Source organism: Ambystoma mexicanum, chromosome 12 (genome assembly GCF_040938575.1).
Source record: "Ambystoma mexicanum isolate Mex_15411 chromosome 12, UKY_AmexF1_1, whole genome shotgun sequence".
NCBI classification, from domain to species: domain Eukaryota; kingdom Metazoa; phylum Chordata; class Amphibia; order Caudata; family Ambystomatidae; genus Ambystoma; species Ambystoma mexicanum.
In genome coordinates this window covers 377,501,697-377,521,565 of record NC_090936.1, presented here as the reverse complement: position 1 = coordinate 377,521,565, position 19,869 = coordinate 377,501,697, and the positions used below count along the sequence as shown (strand labels likewise).

The 19,869-nt window shown below is 49.0% G+C and overlaps 1 protein-coding gene across 1 annotated transcript in view; it reads right to left on the bottom strand.

Moving 5' to 3' along the window:
- Positions 1-19,869, bottom strand: part of TEAD4 (TEA domain transcription factor 4) — a 1,088,638-nt gene that overhangs the window by 282,360 nt on the left and 786,409 nt on the right. The window contains exon 9 of the mRNA XM_069628515.1: positions 2,501-2,674. Within this exon, the coding sequence (XP_069484616.1) occupies positions 2,501-2,674 (174 nt within the window). The remainder of the gene's footprint in view (positions 1-2,500; positions 2,675-19,869) is intronic.

Sequence of the window (19,869 nt, the reverse complement as noted above, 5' to 3'; positions counted from 1 at the left end):
GTTGTGGACATTGACGTTGTTTGACTCATGTGGCCCAACAACCTTGCTACAGGGAAGAAAACTGTCACTTTTGGGTGGATTTCTAATATTTGCTCATAAAATCTTTAGATTTTATCATCAAAGTCTTCTAAATAGTCATGCTCACGAAAATGCCTTTTTATATATTGCTTTTAATTCACTTTCATTTGAAATACAGACATTAGCAAAGTATTATGAAACATTAAAGATGACCAGTATCAAACAATTCAATTGACCATGTTAGTAAGCAGTGCAATTCAAGAAACAATATACTGCAGCAAACCAAAATATTCTGTTGAATTTAAACACACTGAGACATTGAAACACCCTGGAAAACAAGCTGGAATTATGCATTTATTCTCGGAAATAGTTCCCACGTGGAATTGTTGTTATGTTCTCGATATTAAAATAATCCTGACTCACTTTTCCAGACTTGGTATGTTCCCCAAAATATATATTTGCCTGGACATCACCACTAGAGAACAAGTCTTCCAGCAACACTCATTCAGTACCAAGGCTCCCCTTACAAAGATACAGCAAATGCAGCCTTAAAAGAAATCTTAACACTTGAGTTCGCACAATGCTGTGGTCTGCATTGACACCACTTCGAGCACAAGAAAAATGCTGCAGACTGATATCAGAATTCACTTCTCAGACCGGCAGCACAGATAATTTCCGATCTGATCGTAACCACAATACTAACCCGTCTCCATTCCTAAAACTGGTGAGGCTAGAAAAGAAATCAGCATCAAAAACCAACATCACTAAATTTTCAGTAATCATCAGAAATCACTGAGAAAATAATAAACTGATGCTAAGCCATTTTAGAACCAATTTTATTTTAATTGGACAACTTAAAAAACCACCATTAAAATCAGGCACTCGGATACAGAGAGTAATTCGTAAGGGGCTCAGTCTGTGAGGGTACGACCCCTTTGATGTCCTAATGCACTTTTTCTATGCCTTCCAACCCAGTTAACCCATTGTATAAGTTAAACGGCATGACGTGTCCGCAAGACATGTATGAAACTATTCAAAAGATGTCAAATAAATAAATAACTTAATTATGGGCATATGTATAAAGGGAGTCAGAGAGAATTGATAAATGGTCAAAGTGGGAACAAAAGAGAGTTAGCAGCTCTTTGCGAGTAAATTTCAAGCACACAGCTAAATTGGAGTGGGGATGTGTCATGTGTTCAACCGTACAATTATAGGGTCAAGAGAACGACCAAGAAGGTCAAAGATTTTAGACAGTTTGGAGAGTTGAGTAAAGTAGCCTAAAGTCTGTGATAGACTTTACAAAGGATAAAGAAATATTTATGAGTTTGTTCCAGGAAACTGCAGCAGAGTTGCTATGTATTGATGAGTTTTATGATACAACTGGTTGTGCCTCACCATATCGTACCCTCTCCCTCTTTCTCTCACTCTCTGCACTCTCCTTCTCTGTCTTTCTATCTCACTCTATATCTAAGTCTCTTTCTATGTGAGTGAGATTCATGTTGTCAGTTGCACTTTTCCTCAATCAACCTCAGCCACTGCTGACAGCTGTGCGACTAAAGAAAAACAGAGATGTCTTGGGAGGAGAGGTATTGTTTTGCAAAATCAGCTGTAAAAATAATTGTACTAACATTGTAAACTGACAGTCTAACTGACTAGGACTAATAGCACCAGTGAGGGTTCCTGCCTGCTTTGCATAACATCAAAGACCTTTTTGGGAACAGATGAATGACCACCGTTCATTACATTTGACAAATATGGCTATGATAAAAGGGGTTACATGCTTCAATTATTAAGTAAATAATGCACACTGGGCTTGGTGCCCATTTCGTTTTTACAGCACTCTCGCTAATATTAAAATGTTTGTAAAATTGACCCATATGCTCTGATGCAGACAATGCTAGGATTTAAATGTGAGGATGGAATGCCTGTGACATTTGTCACAACACTGGGTTTGCGCAGAATTTTAGCCAGGTCTCAGGAGAAGAATGACATTGCACTGTTCAGTTACCAATGCACGATATTATAAGAGAATTATGTATGAAGGCAATTTGTATGTATGAAAATAAACTTATAAAACACAGAAAAATGTTAGAAATTCAAAACTGAGAGAAGGTACAGGACGGGTAAAGAAAAATGGGCGTGAAAACACAAACAATGGATGGAACCAGATGTGAGGATGGAATCAGGAGATTACAAATGTCAATTTGATGAACAACTGTTAGAAATTCATATGAGAGTGAAGAGATATAGGGAGAGACAAAGTGAAATCGAGAGGGACAGTGAGTGAGAGAGAGAGATAGAGAAATAGAGATAATGTGAAAACAGGTGCCAGAAACTCATTCATTTTTTTGAATAAAGACTTGGAACCTCTTTAATCTGTGATCCTTGAGGTTAAAAGACTTCCTGGTACTACACCAAACCATCACATAACCTCTCTTCAATTTCTCTACCTGGTTAACCAAATAATGATTTGAGCTCTTACCCAGAATTTTACGAGGAAGAAGGCGTGTGCTGGTCCTTTCTCATAGAGTTCCTTCAAGCCGCCCTTCTTCTCGGGAAACTTGTCGTAGATCTGCTTGATATCCACCGCCTCGAGGTAGGGATCGGCGTAGCTTGGGTTTGTCTGTCCAATGTGCACAAACAGGTGCTTGTTGTACTGAAATGAGATAACATCAGATGGCTTAGAGACTATTGGCTGATGGTGGGTTCAAGATTAACCACATCCAAAAGATTGCATGGCCCTGCAGAGCTCTCTCTTACGCTGGCCCTAGATGCTGATTCCTAAGACAGGGGTTTAGAAGACATCGGCATCATGAGGGTGGAAAAACTGCATAATTTGCACACAACATTTGGGTATAGAAACACAATTTAAGAAGTGCTCTGGCATTGGAGTGCAAGACTTACTCAACAAAGTCACTAGTAGACATGTGATTAATTTAGATTCCAGTCTAAATTATTATTGTTTTTGGATTCATGCATTTAAAAGGGAGGTTCCTTTTCTCCCTTTTATTTCTCCCCCAGTGTTCTGGCAAAGCCTTGAGAATTCGTCTACTTGACCACTTCATAATGGGAAGTAAGTTGTTGGTCAGCGTTAGTGAATCAATGGCTTGGAAAGGATGCAGATCCTTCCAGTTACTGACCCTTTCCAGAGTGAACATCAGTAATGGTGGCTCTGCTGTGAAGGGCATCTGTGAAGTAATACGCCTTCAGTACTTCCCAGGACGCATCAGTTTCCCCTTTTCCACCTCAGTTGTAAAGTAAGTCATATGCTCAAAAGTAATGGTTACCAGATGTGAGTGTTCCCCTAGCAGCAAAGGAACACATATAGATCCTCACCAAAGGACTGCTGTACAGTCTGTCCTTTTCTTCATAATATAAGGACGTCTATGCCTAGACTCTAATTAACATCAGTAATGTGGTTGGACTCGAATAACAACAAGGGTACGGTCAAGTAAACCTACACAACTATGTACATGAAACTATTCAGAGGGGTGGCTAGGATGTTTTGTTATGTTCATGTAGTTTGTATAGCACACGTGTCATTGGGTGGCTTCATGGTGCTACTGATACCACTTTAGACAGCCTTTTGTGAGGGGAAATATACCGATGTTGAGGAGAGGCTTTGCTCATCTGTGGGAGAAGGGTATATCTCATAATTCTGCTGCCTTGGCAGTGAAGGGATGGCAACCAAATGAAGCTATTGTGAAAGTCTCAATGGATAAAAGTATTCCACTAACACCATTCCGAGAGCAGGACACAGCCATAGGAATCAAACGAATCGCTAATTGTGAAGAGAAAAGGACTGTGTGTCCTGCACAAGGTTTTGCATCAGGCTAGGCAAAGTTTGCGCATAGTTTGTGGTTCAAAACAGCCCCCTCTTAGTTGCTTCAAGCAAGATTGTATTTGTCAGCGCAGTACTTGTAGCTGACCACTGGGTTTTGTTCCCTTGGGAATTAACCGTAGCTAAAGCCGCTAGGGATTTCTTATTCGCTACCAGGGGAGTTGCTAGGTCTGGAAAAGACCTGGGGCTAAACTGATGTCGGAACTGTTGGGACTGGGGGCTAGCTAGTCTTTTGGCTGTAGCTCCTGGGATTCTATCCGGGGCTACAACCAAAAGATCAGGGGCTACAGCCCCCTTAGCCCCTCCCTAGCAACGCCCCTGTTCGCTACCCTCTGGTGTTCTATTATAAGGGTCACCAAGGGAGGCTGGCCCAGCACATAAATAATTGACTGAATACAATTAAACCTGACGTCTCTAAATTTTTATCTTGGAATACCAGGGGCTTCCGCTCCTTTTTGGCAGATCTCGGGGGTCAGAATATTGTGAGTTCTGCGGATATCTTTGTCTTGCAGGAGAATTGGGTGCAGCAAGGGCTGATGATAGACGGTTTCATGTTGCTAACTCAACTGACAAAAAAAGGAAGAGAAGGCCGCCCATATGGCGCTTTGTGCATTGGAGCAAAAGTTCAGTTTGAGATTGCATTTTATATGAGTGGTATTCACGCAGAGAATCTGATGGCGGCTGTGATTAGCAACTTTCCCACAGCAAACATTAAAACGTTGATACATTATATGATCCTCTGGAGAGTAACATTACTTCTGACTTCCTATTAAAGGGAGTTAAGATATTGACATTGTGGTTACTGAAGGTAAAGGCAGGAGAGCACGCTGCTATAGTAGCAGGAGATTTCAATGCTCATTGCCTATTACTGGAAGAGCTCGAGCATGGCTCTGGAGGAGAAAGTAAAATATCCAGGAAAATAAATCCACTGTCAGTGAGACAGGCTCTCCTTATGGGGAAGGGAACAAATGGGTGGTCACTCTGAGTGACTTTGATATGCAACTACTGGAACCCACAGATTAGTCTGACACATGGAGCCATACCACATGGAGAACTAGAGGTCAATCCTCTTGTTTGGATGCAATATGTGTAACTACTAACTTTAATGTAAGGAGACCTAGTTACGAGATCGGGTTCATCAACCAAAGTGATCACGCGACTCTTTTTTTTTTTTTTAACTTTGTTTATTTTAAATCAAGGCAGAATGATAAATACAGACATTATATGCAAGGGTTATCTCAGCAAGTTGACCCCCAGTCTTTAGACCCCCCCTGTGTCTTCTCTCTCTATCCTCCTCCCTGGGTTATCAGTCCCACAAGCTCTGCGAGCGGGCTCCTCCCGCCCGGGTGGTCCGGCCGGAGCCTCAGCGGTCAGGAGACTTCCTCCGGGCTCGCCTGGTTCGTCAAGATCCAGAGGGCTCTGGCGGGCCTATAGATCAGGGCAGGGAAGCGCTGGTCGAATTCCAGGACTGGGGCCCAGATGTTCTGAAAGCGGTGTAGCATCCCCGCTCGTGCTGCCGTTACCTTCTCCGCTATCAGAATGTCCCATACTTTGGTCCACCATTGGGCAATGTGGGGGCCTTCCGGGGATTTCCAGGTTCGGGCCACCACCGTTTTCCCTGCCAGTAGGCAGTGAGTCAATAGTTTCGCTCTGGGTCCGGAGCGCGGGTAGATCCCGGGAATTGGAGCTCCTAACAGGATCGGCTCCGGTTTCAAGGGAATCATTGTTCCGGTAATCAGTGAAATAGACTCTAGACAAGCTTTCCAGAACGGTCGGATCTTCGGGCAGTCCCACCACATATGGAAGAAAGAGCCAGGGAGGCTGCATCCTCTCCAGCAAGCGTGGTCTATCTGGGGGTTCATATGGTGGAGTCTGAGGGGCGAATAGTACCATCGCAGCATGATTTTGTATGCGCATTCTCTGTTGGTGATGCAGGTGGATGCGGTATGTGTTCGGGTCCATATGTCCACCCAGGTTTGATCCTCTATCGGGTGTCCCAGGTCCGCTTCCCATTGGGCCATACATCGGGTTCTTGTGGTTAGGAAGTCGCTTAAGAAGCGTCTGTAGAGGGTGGATACGCTGCCGCGAGTCGGAAGGTCTCCTAGGGTGAGTTCCAGGGCAGTGGGAGGGCGGGTCGCTGCTTGCAAGGTTTGGGGGTGTGAGCACCAGTGGCGTAGTTGGATATAAGTAAATCTGTCACATTCCCGAAGTTGGAACTTCTCCTTACATTGGGCGAAAGTGAGCGGTTTCTCCCCTGTATACAGCTGGTCTATGGTTTCTAGCCCACCTTTGGTCCAATTTTGGAAATTGCGGGGATGCATGCCCGGTGCGAACATTGGGTTGAGAAAGACCGGGGAGCGTGGGCTCAGTCCTCTTGGCACTCCCTTTCGTTTCAGCGCCCAGTCCCAAGTGCTAAAGGTGTGTTTGGTCGACAGCAGGAGCTCTCCCCCATGGGACCTGAGGGGGGGCGGGATGTGTGGCAGAAATCGCAGAGGCAGGGGGGTCCGCGACTGTTCCAGCTCCACCCATCTCGGGCAGTCTGTCGTATTTTGCCAGGCCTGGACCCGGGCCAGTTGGGCTGCCACTCTGTAGGCCTGAAGGTCTGGAACCCCCAGTCCCCCCAGTTTGGGACTCCCCAACATAGTTCTGAGAGGGATTCTCGCTTTCTTACCTCTCCAGATAAAGTTCAGCATTTTCCTCTGGATCCCTCGGAGAATCGGAGTGGGGATTGCCACTGGCAGTGAGGCGCATATGTATAAAAATCTCGGGAGAAGGTTCATCTTGCATGCCGTGATGCGTCCAAGCAGTGAAATCTCCTGGGTCCCCCATCGCTTCAAGTCGCCCTCCAGTTCCTTGAAAAATCGGGGAAAATTGGATTTGTACGTCTCTTTTGGATCAGCTGGAATGTAAACCCCCAAATAGGGGATGGCGCTCCTTTCCCATATTATCGGGCACATCCTAGTCAGCGGTTCTCGCTATGCTGGGGTGAGGCCAAGGCCCAAGTAGGAAGATTTATCGAAGTTTATGGTGAGGCCCGAGACTTCGCCATAGCTGGTGATTTCGCGAATCGCATGTTCAAGCAATGAGGGGGCCTCCGAGATCGTAAGTAAAATGTCATGCCTTCTCTTCCCTGCCTCCTTGCCTTTGGTGTTGCTGATTCTGCAATACTCCAGATGGGGACTGACCATTTGTGTTAGCCTGCATTTAAAACCCCATCTGTGCAAAACATTCAGAAAAGGCAGTCATGCTCTGCACAAAGATGGGTGACACAAAGGTTACAATTACCAAATTAGAGCTACTTCCCATCCTTGGCAATTCCCCTTTTTTGATATCTCTAGTCATAATTATTCTCAGATCAGGGATTAGATGTATAAATTGTAAGCGATTTGAGCAGCATAAAAACGGCTGCTATTAGATGTCACCACTTTTGTGCCTTATGACCAATTCTCGAGTGCCATGTTTCATATCACTCCCGTATTCCAATTGTGTTTCCTGTTCTGGAATAGCTCTGCCAGCCGTTTTAATTACAACTGTAGAGGCCTGGGCTTGTCCCTCATTGGCCTTATTTACAGTCAGTCTCTGGCATGTCTGGGTGGCTTTTATAGGTGATTGAGTGATGGTCAGATCCACCGATTTGTAATCAGTCATTCCTCAGCTGATCTTGCTGTCTTTCTGCTCCACATGGTCCACACCATTTATCTAGAGCTTGTTTGGCTTGGATTTTACTTGATGTCAATTGTACCCCTTTACTGGTGTTCACTTGTGTTAATATATAACGATCTTTTTCCTACAGACACAGTCATTCTTTGTTTTTAGAAGTGGCCAAAGCCTGGCTATTTGATTTTGTTTTTTCCTTATTCGTTCCTTGTTCTCCCCCAAACCCCCTGTGCCAGAGGTTTTTTGGTGCTTCCTTCTTTGGACACCATATATTCTGCCTATACAGAGGGATTTTATCCACTGCCATGTTTACTTCCATATCTGTGTTAGAACTTTCACATGGAAAACTAGGTAAAAGAGATGGTGGAGTACCATAGTCAGATAATGTAGATGTATCGTGCCTTTGATCTTCACTGATTCGGTTAAGCAAATCCACCCCCTACTTTTATCCAGGATAATGTCCACCACTTGGGCAAGAATAAACTTCACATCCCTATGCCCTTGCAGGAGAAAATTGCATATGGAAAACTGTTAATGCTGACCATTTGGAAGTACTCAAAGCTAAACCATCTGTGTTAGCCTGTCCGGTACCACTAGGAGGATTCGAAAAGCCACTAGAAAATGTGTCTTCAGAAGAGGAAGAGCCTAATCCTTCCAGGTCGATGGTTGATGAGAGATTTGTCTCTGCGGTCCCACCTAGTATGACCTCCTCATGATTAGGCATTTAAGTTCAAGCATAGTTTCAACAGCAAATTGTTATCCATACTCATGGAAGGAGTAGGTGAAATTGTAGCTTCAGCTTTCACCATGTTTGTACGCTGACTAAGTTGTATGTTTGTTGCTGTTTGACTGAAAGAAGCCTGTAATTTGAGCTGAGCATGTGGTATTAGCGCTGGTATTGTCATCTTTATTCGCAATGTTTGTCACTGTGGGTATGGGGGCCTTGACTCGCAGAACTATGTTAGACCATACGGGTCTTGATTTATGGACCTTAGGGACCCTGGGCCGTCCTGCTGACCTTGATTTCTGCATCAGCAGCAGCTTCTCCAGTAGTTGCTTGTCTGAACTCGCCAAGGTTTTCCACGAATGGAGAATCATCACCGAGCCCCTCATTTTTCCTCCCCCGCTAGGGATTTGTGGCTGTATCATAATTCCTATGCGACCCCTGCCCTGTATACCTTTTGAGGTGTATTACAGTAAGAGGGGTTCCCAAACAAATTATTCAACAGTATCACAATCGCACTGTAGGCATACCGGTAGGCTACCATCCGACTCAGCAGTTACTTCCCAGATGAGCAGCTCTTCCACGGGTCTCGTCTGGACTACCCAGACTGCCACGCAGTTCCACTCCGCGGGGTTACAGGCATCTTGAATGCACAGTTTCTCCTCCAGCAATAACATAGGAAGAAAGACTGCAGTTCCAAGAGTTACTGCCGAAATTGCCACTCGGTTCTGCTCTGCAGGGTTACAGGCTTCTTCAATGCACAGCTCCTCCTCCAGCAATAGAATAGGGAGAAAGACTGCAGTTCCAACAGTTACTGCCCAGACTGCCACCCAGTTCCCATCAGTACATCATCATCATCCATGAAGAGCATGAAAGGGTAGTCTGCCGCCTACCAATGGTAGAGCCCACATTAAAGATTGTAAATAGACACTCAGGTCAAAAAAGGTTGTGGCCAGAACACACACTTGTGTTACTCCCAAACTGATGCAATTGCATCTAGACATTTTGTCATTTGTCCCATAACAGGTACATGCTGTATTAGTTTGATGGACTTGTCTAATGAAGTCAATAGTTAGATAATTCGGTACTGTCCTCAGGTCTAGAAAGATCATGTTTTAATTTTATTCTTCATTTTTAACGCATTTAATACCATAGAGTGGTTTCTAAGAGCAGGATCGGGATTCAAACTTGTGTTGTGCCGTGATGTCGTGCTTGCAATACAAACTTGTTGCCCCTGAGCTATCCTTCCTCCATTACCAAATATTAATTTCTAATTTCAACATATTTGGTGATGATCCAAATCCATGATCAATGGGCAAAATCCCCTTTCTGAAAACTGCAAAACTGCTTGGACTGAGAACCTTAATGATATAGCGTTGTATGGCACCATTTTACCCAAGAGCTTAAGGGGCCGATCCATGGAACAAACGTGCACCGAAAAAAGTGTTGCAAGCCGGTGCAAGCAGGCGCAAGCGTGAAAAAGGAAGCGCACGCGTGCGATTCATGGAAGTCCCTGCGCGTGTTTTTCTCGGGATGTGCGCCAAACCCGTGCGTGGCGCACACGGGGCACACGTCATTGCAACATCCCGAACGCCGCACGTGACGCGCACAGGGAGAGCGCACAACGTCTGCGCACACACCAAAAAGGGGACGGGACACAGGGCGTAACATGCGGAATGGGGAACAACGCATGAAAAAGAAGGCGAAACTGGGGAAGTACTGCAGGGAAACGCTAAGAACGCCCACAGGCACGCAGACAACCCGTATTCATGGATTCTAATACGGGAAACCCACGCATGGGAAAAGACGCACATAGGCGTCAACGTGTCCGCCACACAAAGCCAGGCGGAAGTGTCCTCGCGCACAGTATAAAAGTGCGCACAAACAACAAACACGTGAATACAGCTACGATGAATGCCCCATTTGTCGCAGCACTGATCGTGGGACACCGCCAGAGGAGGAGAATAGCCAGGGCCCACATTTTTTTACCCCGGACCAGCCTGTTTGTGATGCCTGACGACCACATCTATGGCAGGTATAGGTTTCCACCTCATATCATGCTAGACCTCGTCACGGAGTGGGAAGATGACCTTACTTCCCCCACCCTGTGCTCCCAAGCATTGTGCCCCTTGCAGAAGGTGCTCAATGTCCTTTATTTTTATTGGCCACTGGGTCTTTTCAGCGGACCACTGCCATAGTGGGGGGGGTCTCACAGGCCACACAGTCACGCTGCCTACACCAGGTGTTGGCAATCATCACTGCACGCCCCTCAGTCCGCAGGCACATATACATGCCCAGAACACCCGCAGAAAGGCAGGCCGTGGTCCAGGACTTTTACAGGGCGTCACACTTCCCCAAAGTGCTTGGTGCCATAGATTGCACCCATGTGGCCCTACGTCCACCTAGGACCACTGAGCACATCTATCGAAACCGCAAGAACTGGCATTCCATCAACGTGCAGGTTGTATGCGATGCTAAAGGAATCATCACCTCTGTCTATGCAAACTACCCTGGCTCCCCCCATGACAGTTTCATATACAGAATGTCCGCCCTGAGCCGGGCCCTGGAAGCTGGGCAGCATGGCGACACATGGCTCCTAGGTGAGTACAAATGCCTGTGCACATGCATGCAAGTCACACACAGACAAATACCCAAATCCTAATAATCACAACTATTATCACTTCCCCAGGGGACAGTGCCTACCCTCTGAGCAACCACATGATGACGCCGATCCGGAACCCCACCATACCACCGCAGGTAAGATACAACGATGCCCATATTGCAACCAGGGGCATAGTGGAGTGCACATTCGGAGCGCTCAAGTCACGCTTCCGCTCCCTTGACCGCTCTGGTGGGCAGCTACTATATGCAACCCCCAGTAGTGTGCAGGATCATTGTGGCAGCATGTGTCCTGCACAATGTTGCAACACGGCGGGAGGTACCTGTGGACATGGTGGTGCCCCCACATCCCCAACCACAGGCACAGGTGCTGGCATGGGAGGGGACAGGGCACGTGGCGAGGCAGCCCGGACCCAGCTTGTGGCCACATTTTCTACCTAAACTCCCACCCTTGCGGAGTGCACACATTCCTGGCACATACCAGGTGACAATCGATGATGACAAAGAGACAGTCAACTGTCACAACCTTACCACCCTGAGAATGTTCCCACGGAAGTGCCACATTGTGTGTATCCCTAGCTACTTAAAAATACCCAATCCTGTGTGACCAAAAGGAACACATGCAAGGTTTGTATCACACACCCCTGCAAAACAGTCCATCACAATCCCTGGTATGTCACCCAATCCCTCCCAAACCACATCATCCTTGTCTGCTACACCATGACATGGCATGCAATACGAAAGACAAACACATGACCAATAATATACAAAGAGACATGTCATAAATGAAAAATGGCATGAGACAATGATGCCTGACATGGAATCAGATGAAATGACTGACCAACAACCTCCCACACATACAAAGTCAGACACAAATGCTTTCCAAAAGTCGTAGTATGAACACAACACTGAATGCCCGTTCACATGCACATTGGGCATGGAAAAATCCAAACTCACAAACCCGTGTTCTGTGTGCGTCTCCTGCAACACACTGCACAGCACACAGCACTTTGAGCAGCCATTGTGTTGCAGATACACCTTAAGCATCACATGAAAAAAACAAATGAAATCTACAACCAAATGACGCATGTACAGGATACCCAAATGGCAATAATGTGCTGCATGGACACAGCGGGCCTGAAAATGCAATTGGTGTGCACCACTGGCCATGGAAGGGTGGATGTACGTGTGGTGGATCATTGTGCAACTGTGTGTGTCATTAGGGACATGCACTCAATATATGCATGTGAAATAAAGTGACCGTCAGTGTCCTGTACACATCACATGTGAACATAGGCCATGTGAACACCCCAGCATGTCAAACCACACCAATCCCCTGACACCTGAAAAGTAAACACAACACATGAACAGGCATTGAGCAGCACAACACATCATGTACATAGTACCCCACAATTACAATGTCAGAGTGCCCAAAACACTGTAGGCCAAGCCAACTGTCCAACAACAAAAGGCCCTCACTTACACAACACTGTGACCTTCTGAACAACTGTCTCTGGAGTATGTAGCCTTCTTCCTTCAAGTCTACCTGGCTACAGGATCACCCTACCCCTTGGGCTCCATGTTCCAGCTTGCGTGTAAATAGGGTCCAGCCCCCTCAGAGGCCACCTTGACTGGTAAAAATGCCAAATCACAGAGAACCCCAAGTAGGCAAACAGACAAACCAGTGAAAAAGGCTGTAGGCACCAAAAAACCCTGGAAGAGTCTTCAGTAGATGACTTGAGGTAGCAGGAAATGTCAAAGCACATGTACAAGCACAATGATAGAACAACAAAAGTTGTACAGTTGAGAAATGGTCCAACCGGATGGGTACCATTCACGGTACATAACATACAACGATGATGCAAGAACTGATGGGTACTGTCACAGCTCCGGTGTCCAGGCGCAGGAGTGGCACGAACCAACCTCCCCCTCCGTGGTCTGGGTGCCTGCAAGGTCAAACTAACACAGGCCTCTGAGACCCCGGCGGGGAAGTAGGGTCAGGGATATGTTGCATGGACAGGCATTGGTATTCAGGATAACCGGAAAGAGGGGCAGGAGAGTGGATGTGGATTTGCAAAGCAAAGTAGGCAAAATACAACTAATCACAAAAACACATAATCAGAGAATACATGTTCATCATGCACATTGTACCAAATCAGTCAAATGAAAGCCAAATATACACTTATCTCTGGGGTGAGTGCTGGCCTCCTGCCTGCGCACTCTCTGTTCCAGTAACAGGAGCACTTCAATGCTGCAAAGAGAGCGTGAGTTACTAATCTGAATGTGTGTTTACAACACACACACACAACCGCATCCATGCCCCAAAGTAAGTGACATCTCCACAAACAAACTCCCCTGTCTGCTGCTATGTACCCATACGTTAGCTTGGCCCACCGATGGGACATTCACTGTCAATGCAGTAATGCCGGCGCATGTGGCCGCGTGGGAAATGGAAGACCGATGGGTCAAGAATCAGACAAGATACAATGGTCCCTGGGTGAGCTGCTAGACGCGTAGAGCAAGGTGCAACTTCAGTACAAGTTGCGTTCTGCCCGCCACAGATTTAAGTAGGTAGTGCACGTGGCAATTTGCACCTGCAAATGACATGCACTCACCACAAGTCTGAGCCTCGCTGGTTGTCCCTGTGCGCTGTATCAGTTTCTGGCCAGGAACGCTACTACTCTAATTACTCTGCTTCAATGGACAAGGGGGTACTCGAGGATATGTTTGATGGCCCCTGCGTGTGCCCCTGACAACTAGTCAAAAGCCACAAAGCACCACACCATCACATGAATGCACAATAGACAAACAATATTAAACTATATTAACAAATTAAACTAACAATGAACAACCTACATAACCTAATTAAAATTATTATCAAATAGTCAATATTAACTAACTAAACTAAAAGGAAAAATCAAAAATGGCCACATACGACCTGGGAGGGAAGCAACTAGGAGGGGGGAGGTACAGGGTGCACCTCAACACCCACATGCGATGATGTTGAGACAAAAAAAAAACCTCCATGGGCTCAACGCCTGCACACCACGACCTGTGTGGAAGATAATTTGTCATCCGAGTCTGCCTCATCCTGTAAAGGACAACATGGCACAGGAGCCTGACCACGCCTAGGCACAGCTTGCAGGATGGGTGAGCTTGGTTCTGTGCGGCAATGAAACGCAGGTCTGAATGCAGAACCTCCCGTGATACACGTGCTTCCTCTTGCAAGGTAACACGTGTAGCACAGAGTTCTTCCTGCGTGGTCTGGCTGGACAACCGATGCACCTCCCGGCAAGCATGTAGCTCAGCCGAGATGGTACGCTCAAGCTGCTCAAACCTCTCCTCTGACCGCACCCTCTGGGATTAAAAGAGGGCATCCAGAGTGGATCTGAGGGACTGAGGCTCAGCCCTCAGGGCCGCCATGTGTGCCTCTGCGTGAGCAGTAATTGCTTGATGCAGAGACAACATTTCAGCCTGGCGTGCCCTGTCAGAGGCTGCCATGCCCAGCCTGAGTGAGCGGGCCGTGGACTGTGCCGCCTGCTGCTAGAGAAGCACCTGCCGAGCAGGGGGGAGAACAGATTGGGCCACACGTTCCATGCTCGCAGCGATGTCATCAAGTGCTGTCCCCTGACGTTCTGAATTGGCTTGCTCCCACTCAGTATACCTTGGTGGCGCGCGGCCACCGCGTTGCTGGGCTTGATACCTGCGGGACCCAAGGACCGTGCGTCCTCATTGGGTTGGCACCGCCATTCCCCCGTCTACGTGATGCCCCAGGCACATCAGCGACTGGTGTGGAGGGTGACCCTGCATCCCGATCCACCACAGGTGGAGGTCCCACCACTGTCCGGCCCCTCAGTGCAGGTGTCACGGACAGAAAAGTGTGCACATCAAAATCTCTCACCCCTGACGTATGGACCTGATGTACATCCAACTCAACATGGCTGTCAGAGTGGTCATCTGGGCTGGACTCATAGCCAGCCAAAGACAAGATGGACTGAAGCACACGTGGGTTCTCGTGGTCTACCACCCCACGAGCCCCACTTGTGCCGGTGTTGTGGTTGTGATGACAACCCTGTGCCTGGCATGACAACACCATCCTCTGGCTCCATTGCGTCATCACCTGAAAAGTGGAGAGAAAAACAAATTAGTACACATGTCAGAAGCACATGACACACATACACAGACATCACACAGACAGCCAACACATGAAGCAGACATGTCACACACAAAACAGAACCTGTCATGCATGCCTGGTCAATTTGACATTGCATCAGTGAGTAGGCATGTAGAACGGTGTTACATGGCTCAGAAGCAGGTTGATGCAGTGCAGAACATGTGTACATTACTCACTATCTACATGAACAACTACTTCATGATGTGTATCAAAAGTCGTGAAGCCAGTGCAAGGACTAGTTCAGGCATCACATGCAATGTGCATGCAGTGGGTTGCATGGCTACAAGCAAAGCCCCCCCCCCCCTCAGTGAAAATGCAGGGATGCCTTGCTTGGTAGCAAAAAGCTGAACAGAGACCTGTGTATTGGCAGACAGTGTTTACTAGCATCAATTGCATCATCTGAGTCAACTGCCAACACAGCAGATAATGATGGGACAGTAAGCAGGACAAATGACGGACCCTCAGTAGTACACCCAAGTGTGCAAAAGCCACTACACCAGTTGGGCAGAGTCAGTGGGCCTGAAACTGGGGGAGGACTGTGCCCCACACAGACTGTGACACCCTAAACATGTGTGTGATACAGGACAGGGCCAGAGTGGGCATGGGATGGCTGTTTAAATCCAATGAAATGTTGCTCATACAAGACACATACTACAATGATTATCCAGACAAGGACACATAGGGGCATGCATGGAATGCACATGGAGCATGAATGGGCACTCATGTCCCTGCGGAGCATCTACCATCTGCACAGTCCAAGTGATACACCCTGCATGAAGGGCAGAGGATGTACCCCACTGCACGTGTCGGGCAGGTTGGCTGGTGGAAGTTAGCATGTACACAGGAATCTTGAATAGGCCATTGCAGTATGCCAAAATGATGCACAACAGTGCAATGGTGTAATTGGAGTGCAGGGGGGGGTGGAGGGGCAAGGAGGCATGCCTACGTGGAGTACCCACATGCAGGCCGAGCACACATGCATGTCAGTCATGCAATGACATAGTCCTAGTGCTGAGAGGAAAACCACCCCTGGCTACATGCAGAAGGGCCAGAGAGCAGGAACATGGACCGGAGGGGCATCTGGGTGACAAACATGTGGGTAGGGTGCAAGTGTGGTGTTGAGGACAGTCCCCGTCTGCTCTACATGTCCACCATTCTGCACAGCTACCACGCATCAGTGAAGCATTGCATGACTAGCACAGGAAAACCATGTACACATAGCTTGTAGTGGCAGTCAAGCACAACACATCACCCAGGCAAAACACACATGGGCTGGACATACACGCAACAACACTCACTGGACTGGACATCAAAGTCCTGCATCTCTCCCACTCCTTCGACCGATTCTTGTGGTATGAACTCCGCAACGAGTGCCTCGTGCAGAGTGAGGTGATCCTCCTCAGATGGTGGCCCACCGCCAGTCACCAGAGTCATGCTGTAATTAGAGGCACGCTTGGCCTTAGCGCTGCGTTGGAGGTCATTCCAACGCTTCTTGCACTCGGCAGCTGTGCTCACCTCATGGCCGAATGCACACATATTATCCGCAACATGCTTCCAGTGGGTATTCCGATGGGCAGCCGTAGTTTGACAATTCGGCCCCACTAGCATGTCACGTCCGTGGGCCTGCACGTAGTCCACAAGGGAGTGCAGTTCCTGTTTGCAGAAAGGCTTCTTCCTTGACGTGCAGGAGACTGTGGCTGTGTCTGGGATCCCACCCTGTGCTGCAGATGCAACCTTCCTCCTCTTGTATGGTGGTGCGGACCCTGGCTGGCGAATGCCGCCCTGATCAGTATGGCCAGTGGGACCGGTGGATTGAACCAAGGGAGTGGCAGGTTGAAGGACGACCGAAGGCCTGACTTGCGTCAGTGGCTGCTGGGTGCCCTGGAATGGACCCTGCGCAGCAACATCCGCTGTGCCAGGGTCATTGACCGCGATTGTCCTGGTTGGTAGACTCACAACCGGGGTGTTGTTGGCTGCATCTGCCCCTGCACTTGCCAACACCCGGCTGGTCGGGCAGCAGATGACATTGCTGCCCCAGGGACACGTGTCTCGGTCAGGGCAGCCCTGCATGCACCTACGGTGTTCCTCCTGACCTGCTGGAAATCTTCCAGTGACTCTTCAAGTGCCAACGCAGCCTGCGCTGGCAGACCCTGAGCCTGGGTGGTGGTGTCCACAGCTGCACCTGCAGCTACCACTACCCTTGGGCCCCTGGCAGTCGATGAAACAGACTGCCGGGTCACACGGGTGCCAGTGCAAGGTGCAAGAACTGCATCTACCGGAGCCGCAGTAGGTGGTGGCATGACAGCACCAACATGTGGCTCAACATCGCCCAAGCTGCCGCACCCCTGCCTCTTCACCCTCTGCAGCCACCCTGGACACCCTGGAGTCCCCCTACTCCCTGGTCACCCTGGCCACGTCCCTGACCACGCCTGCCACGAGGAGTACGCCCAGCTGAGGCGCCCCTCACCTTTGGTGGCCTCCCAACCATGGCACAGATGGAGTAGTGCCGGCACAGATGGAGAAGTGCCAATGGGAGGTGTACACCACAATTGTCCTGGGCAATTGAGGTGAAGGGGGTGGGATACAAGATGTTATAAGCACCCCTGCACCTGCAAGGCTGTATGTGACCCTGTTGATGAAGTGACGGGTCACGCAACGCTCAGGCACCCCAAAACTGCAGTAAAACCGTGCATGCACCCCGGTAGCCCACGGGTGTGTGAATTAACCTCCCGCAGTACGCGGTGGCACCCAGGGACACGAAAAACACGCAGGCTACTATGACCTCGAAAACGGGTACGCAATACACAGGGGCACCCGCAGTGGGAAAAATAACGTGCGCGACTCATCGTAAGACTAGCATGATAATGAAAAACACGCATAGCCAATACCCCCGCCAAAAGAAGAGATACATCTTTGATAGCTGTGAAGTAGTGATGGTGTGCGAAACAACAAGAAGTAGCAACACACACGTCGGTCTCCACGAAAGGCACGTACAGCGAACTGCCGGGACCCGCTCACCTTTAACCTGTGCTGAGGGAAACGCCCGCACGCGTCACGTCACTTACACGCTTAGGCCCTTTCCTCTGATTACACGCATTAACACGCAGACGTGCAGTTTTTCACGTGCAGAATCACTATGCACACGTCACGAAGGAAACACCCGTGCGCGTAACGTTACAGACGCGCTTACGCGCTAAGGGCCTTTCCTCGGATTACACGCTGACGTGCAATGTTTTCACGTGCCAAATCACTCCGTATCAAGCTGGCCATGCAACAACACACAGAAGACCACGCCCCTGCCCAGAAGGCCATTTTCCTGCCCCCCAGAGCCCCGAGCATGCTCCCACCTGCCATCTGCTGCTGCCTGCCTGCTGTCCACGTGCCTTGCTATTTGGTGCCTGCACGTCAGCCATCTGCAGGGTTGCAGTTGCTGTGTCCACCCCTGCTGGAACAGAAGACTCCCGACTGGGATACCATCGCTCCACAGCCCAGCCCCAGGACCCAATTGCGCACCCACGCCTGCCTCGGGGGTTGCCATGTCGGGGCAAACATCATCCGAGACCACTGGCGACCCCCAGCCAGAGAGGCAGAGGGCCACCAGCTTCTGTGAGAAGGAAGTTGGTGTCCTGGTGGAGCATGTCCTGGGGCATTATGATGCTCTCTTCACACCATTGCGTGCCGACAAGGAAGGATGGGAGAGGATCTGGGAGGACGTCTTGGTTGCCATCAACATGGAGGGGGTGGCAACCCGCGACATCAAGCACGTCCGGAAGCGCTGGGAGGACCTCAGGTCCAGGACCCTCAACAAGGCCCGGCGCCTCGTGAAGGCAGAGGATGCAGAGGGGTGCCGGGTCCACCTGAGCAACATCCAGATGAGGGTCCTGGAACGCCTAAACCCAGCGCTCCACGCCCAGATCCTTCAGAGGAAGACCCGTCTGGAGTCGAGCGGTAAGTGGCCATGCAATGCTGTGTGAAACAGGGCATGTTGCAGTGTGCTGGTAGTCAGCTACTTGTCTGTATGTGTAACATAGGCCATGTATGGATGTGTGTGCGCCGGGACATCATGGTAATGCATGTGAGACCAGTAATGCGTGAACCACATACATGGTGCATGTGTTCCAATGAGACATGGGGAGCTGCATGCGGAATGCACACATGAATACATGCCAGTCCCTGTTCTTGGACATGGGTGGGGGCTGAGAGATGGGTGCTGCTTTCATGTACATGCATGGTGTGCATGTCTGTGTCTCTGAGAAGCGTGTGTGTGACTTTGAAACACCATGGATGAATGACACATGTCTGTGACGATGTGTAGATTCACTCATGCAGTCTAGTCACCGTTGTATCCACGGTGTCTGTGGTGTACGAGCCATGATGCATGACCCTCCCGTGATGTGTGTGCATGGGATCAGTATGAGCCATGATGCATGTGAGTTTGAAGGCAACATTTATGTCCATGGAGGGCCTTGTACATGGATGCTGATGATGATTGCATGCGCTGTGCCTGTTTCTGCATGTGTGTTGCGTGGATTGACCCATGTGTTCTGGAGGGACAGGATGGAAGTGACGTTTGACAGTGCCACTCATGTGTTGTTGCTTCCTGTCTAGGGGACTAATGTACAGTGACCTGTTGCTTGTTTTATATGTCTCCCTCTACGCAGCTTCGAGTGAAGAAGAGGGCGGAGACGGCGCTGGGGAGCCAAGTGGCGGGGATGCCTCCATCGGGCTGCGACGCGAGTCCCAGCCACCCTCCCAGGAATTGCCATCATCAGGGAGCGAGGGGACTGGTGCCGCGTCTGCCACTATGGCTGTAGCGGAAGGGCCGGGTGAGCCCCC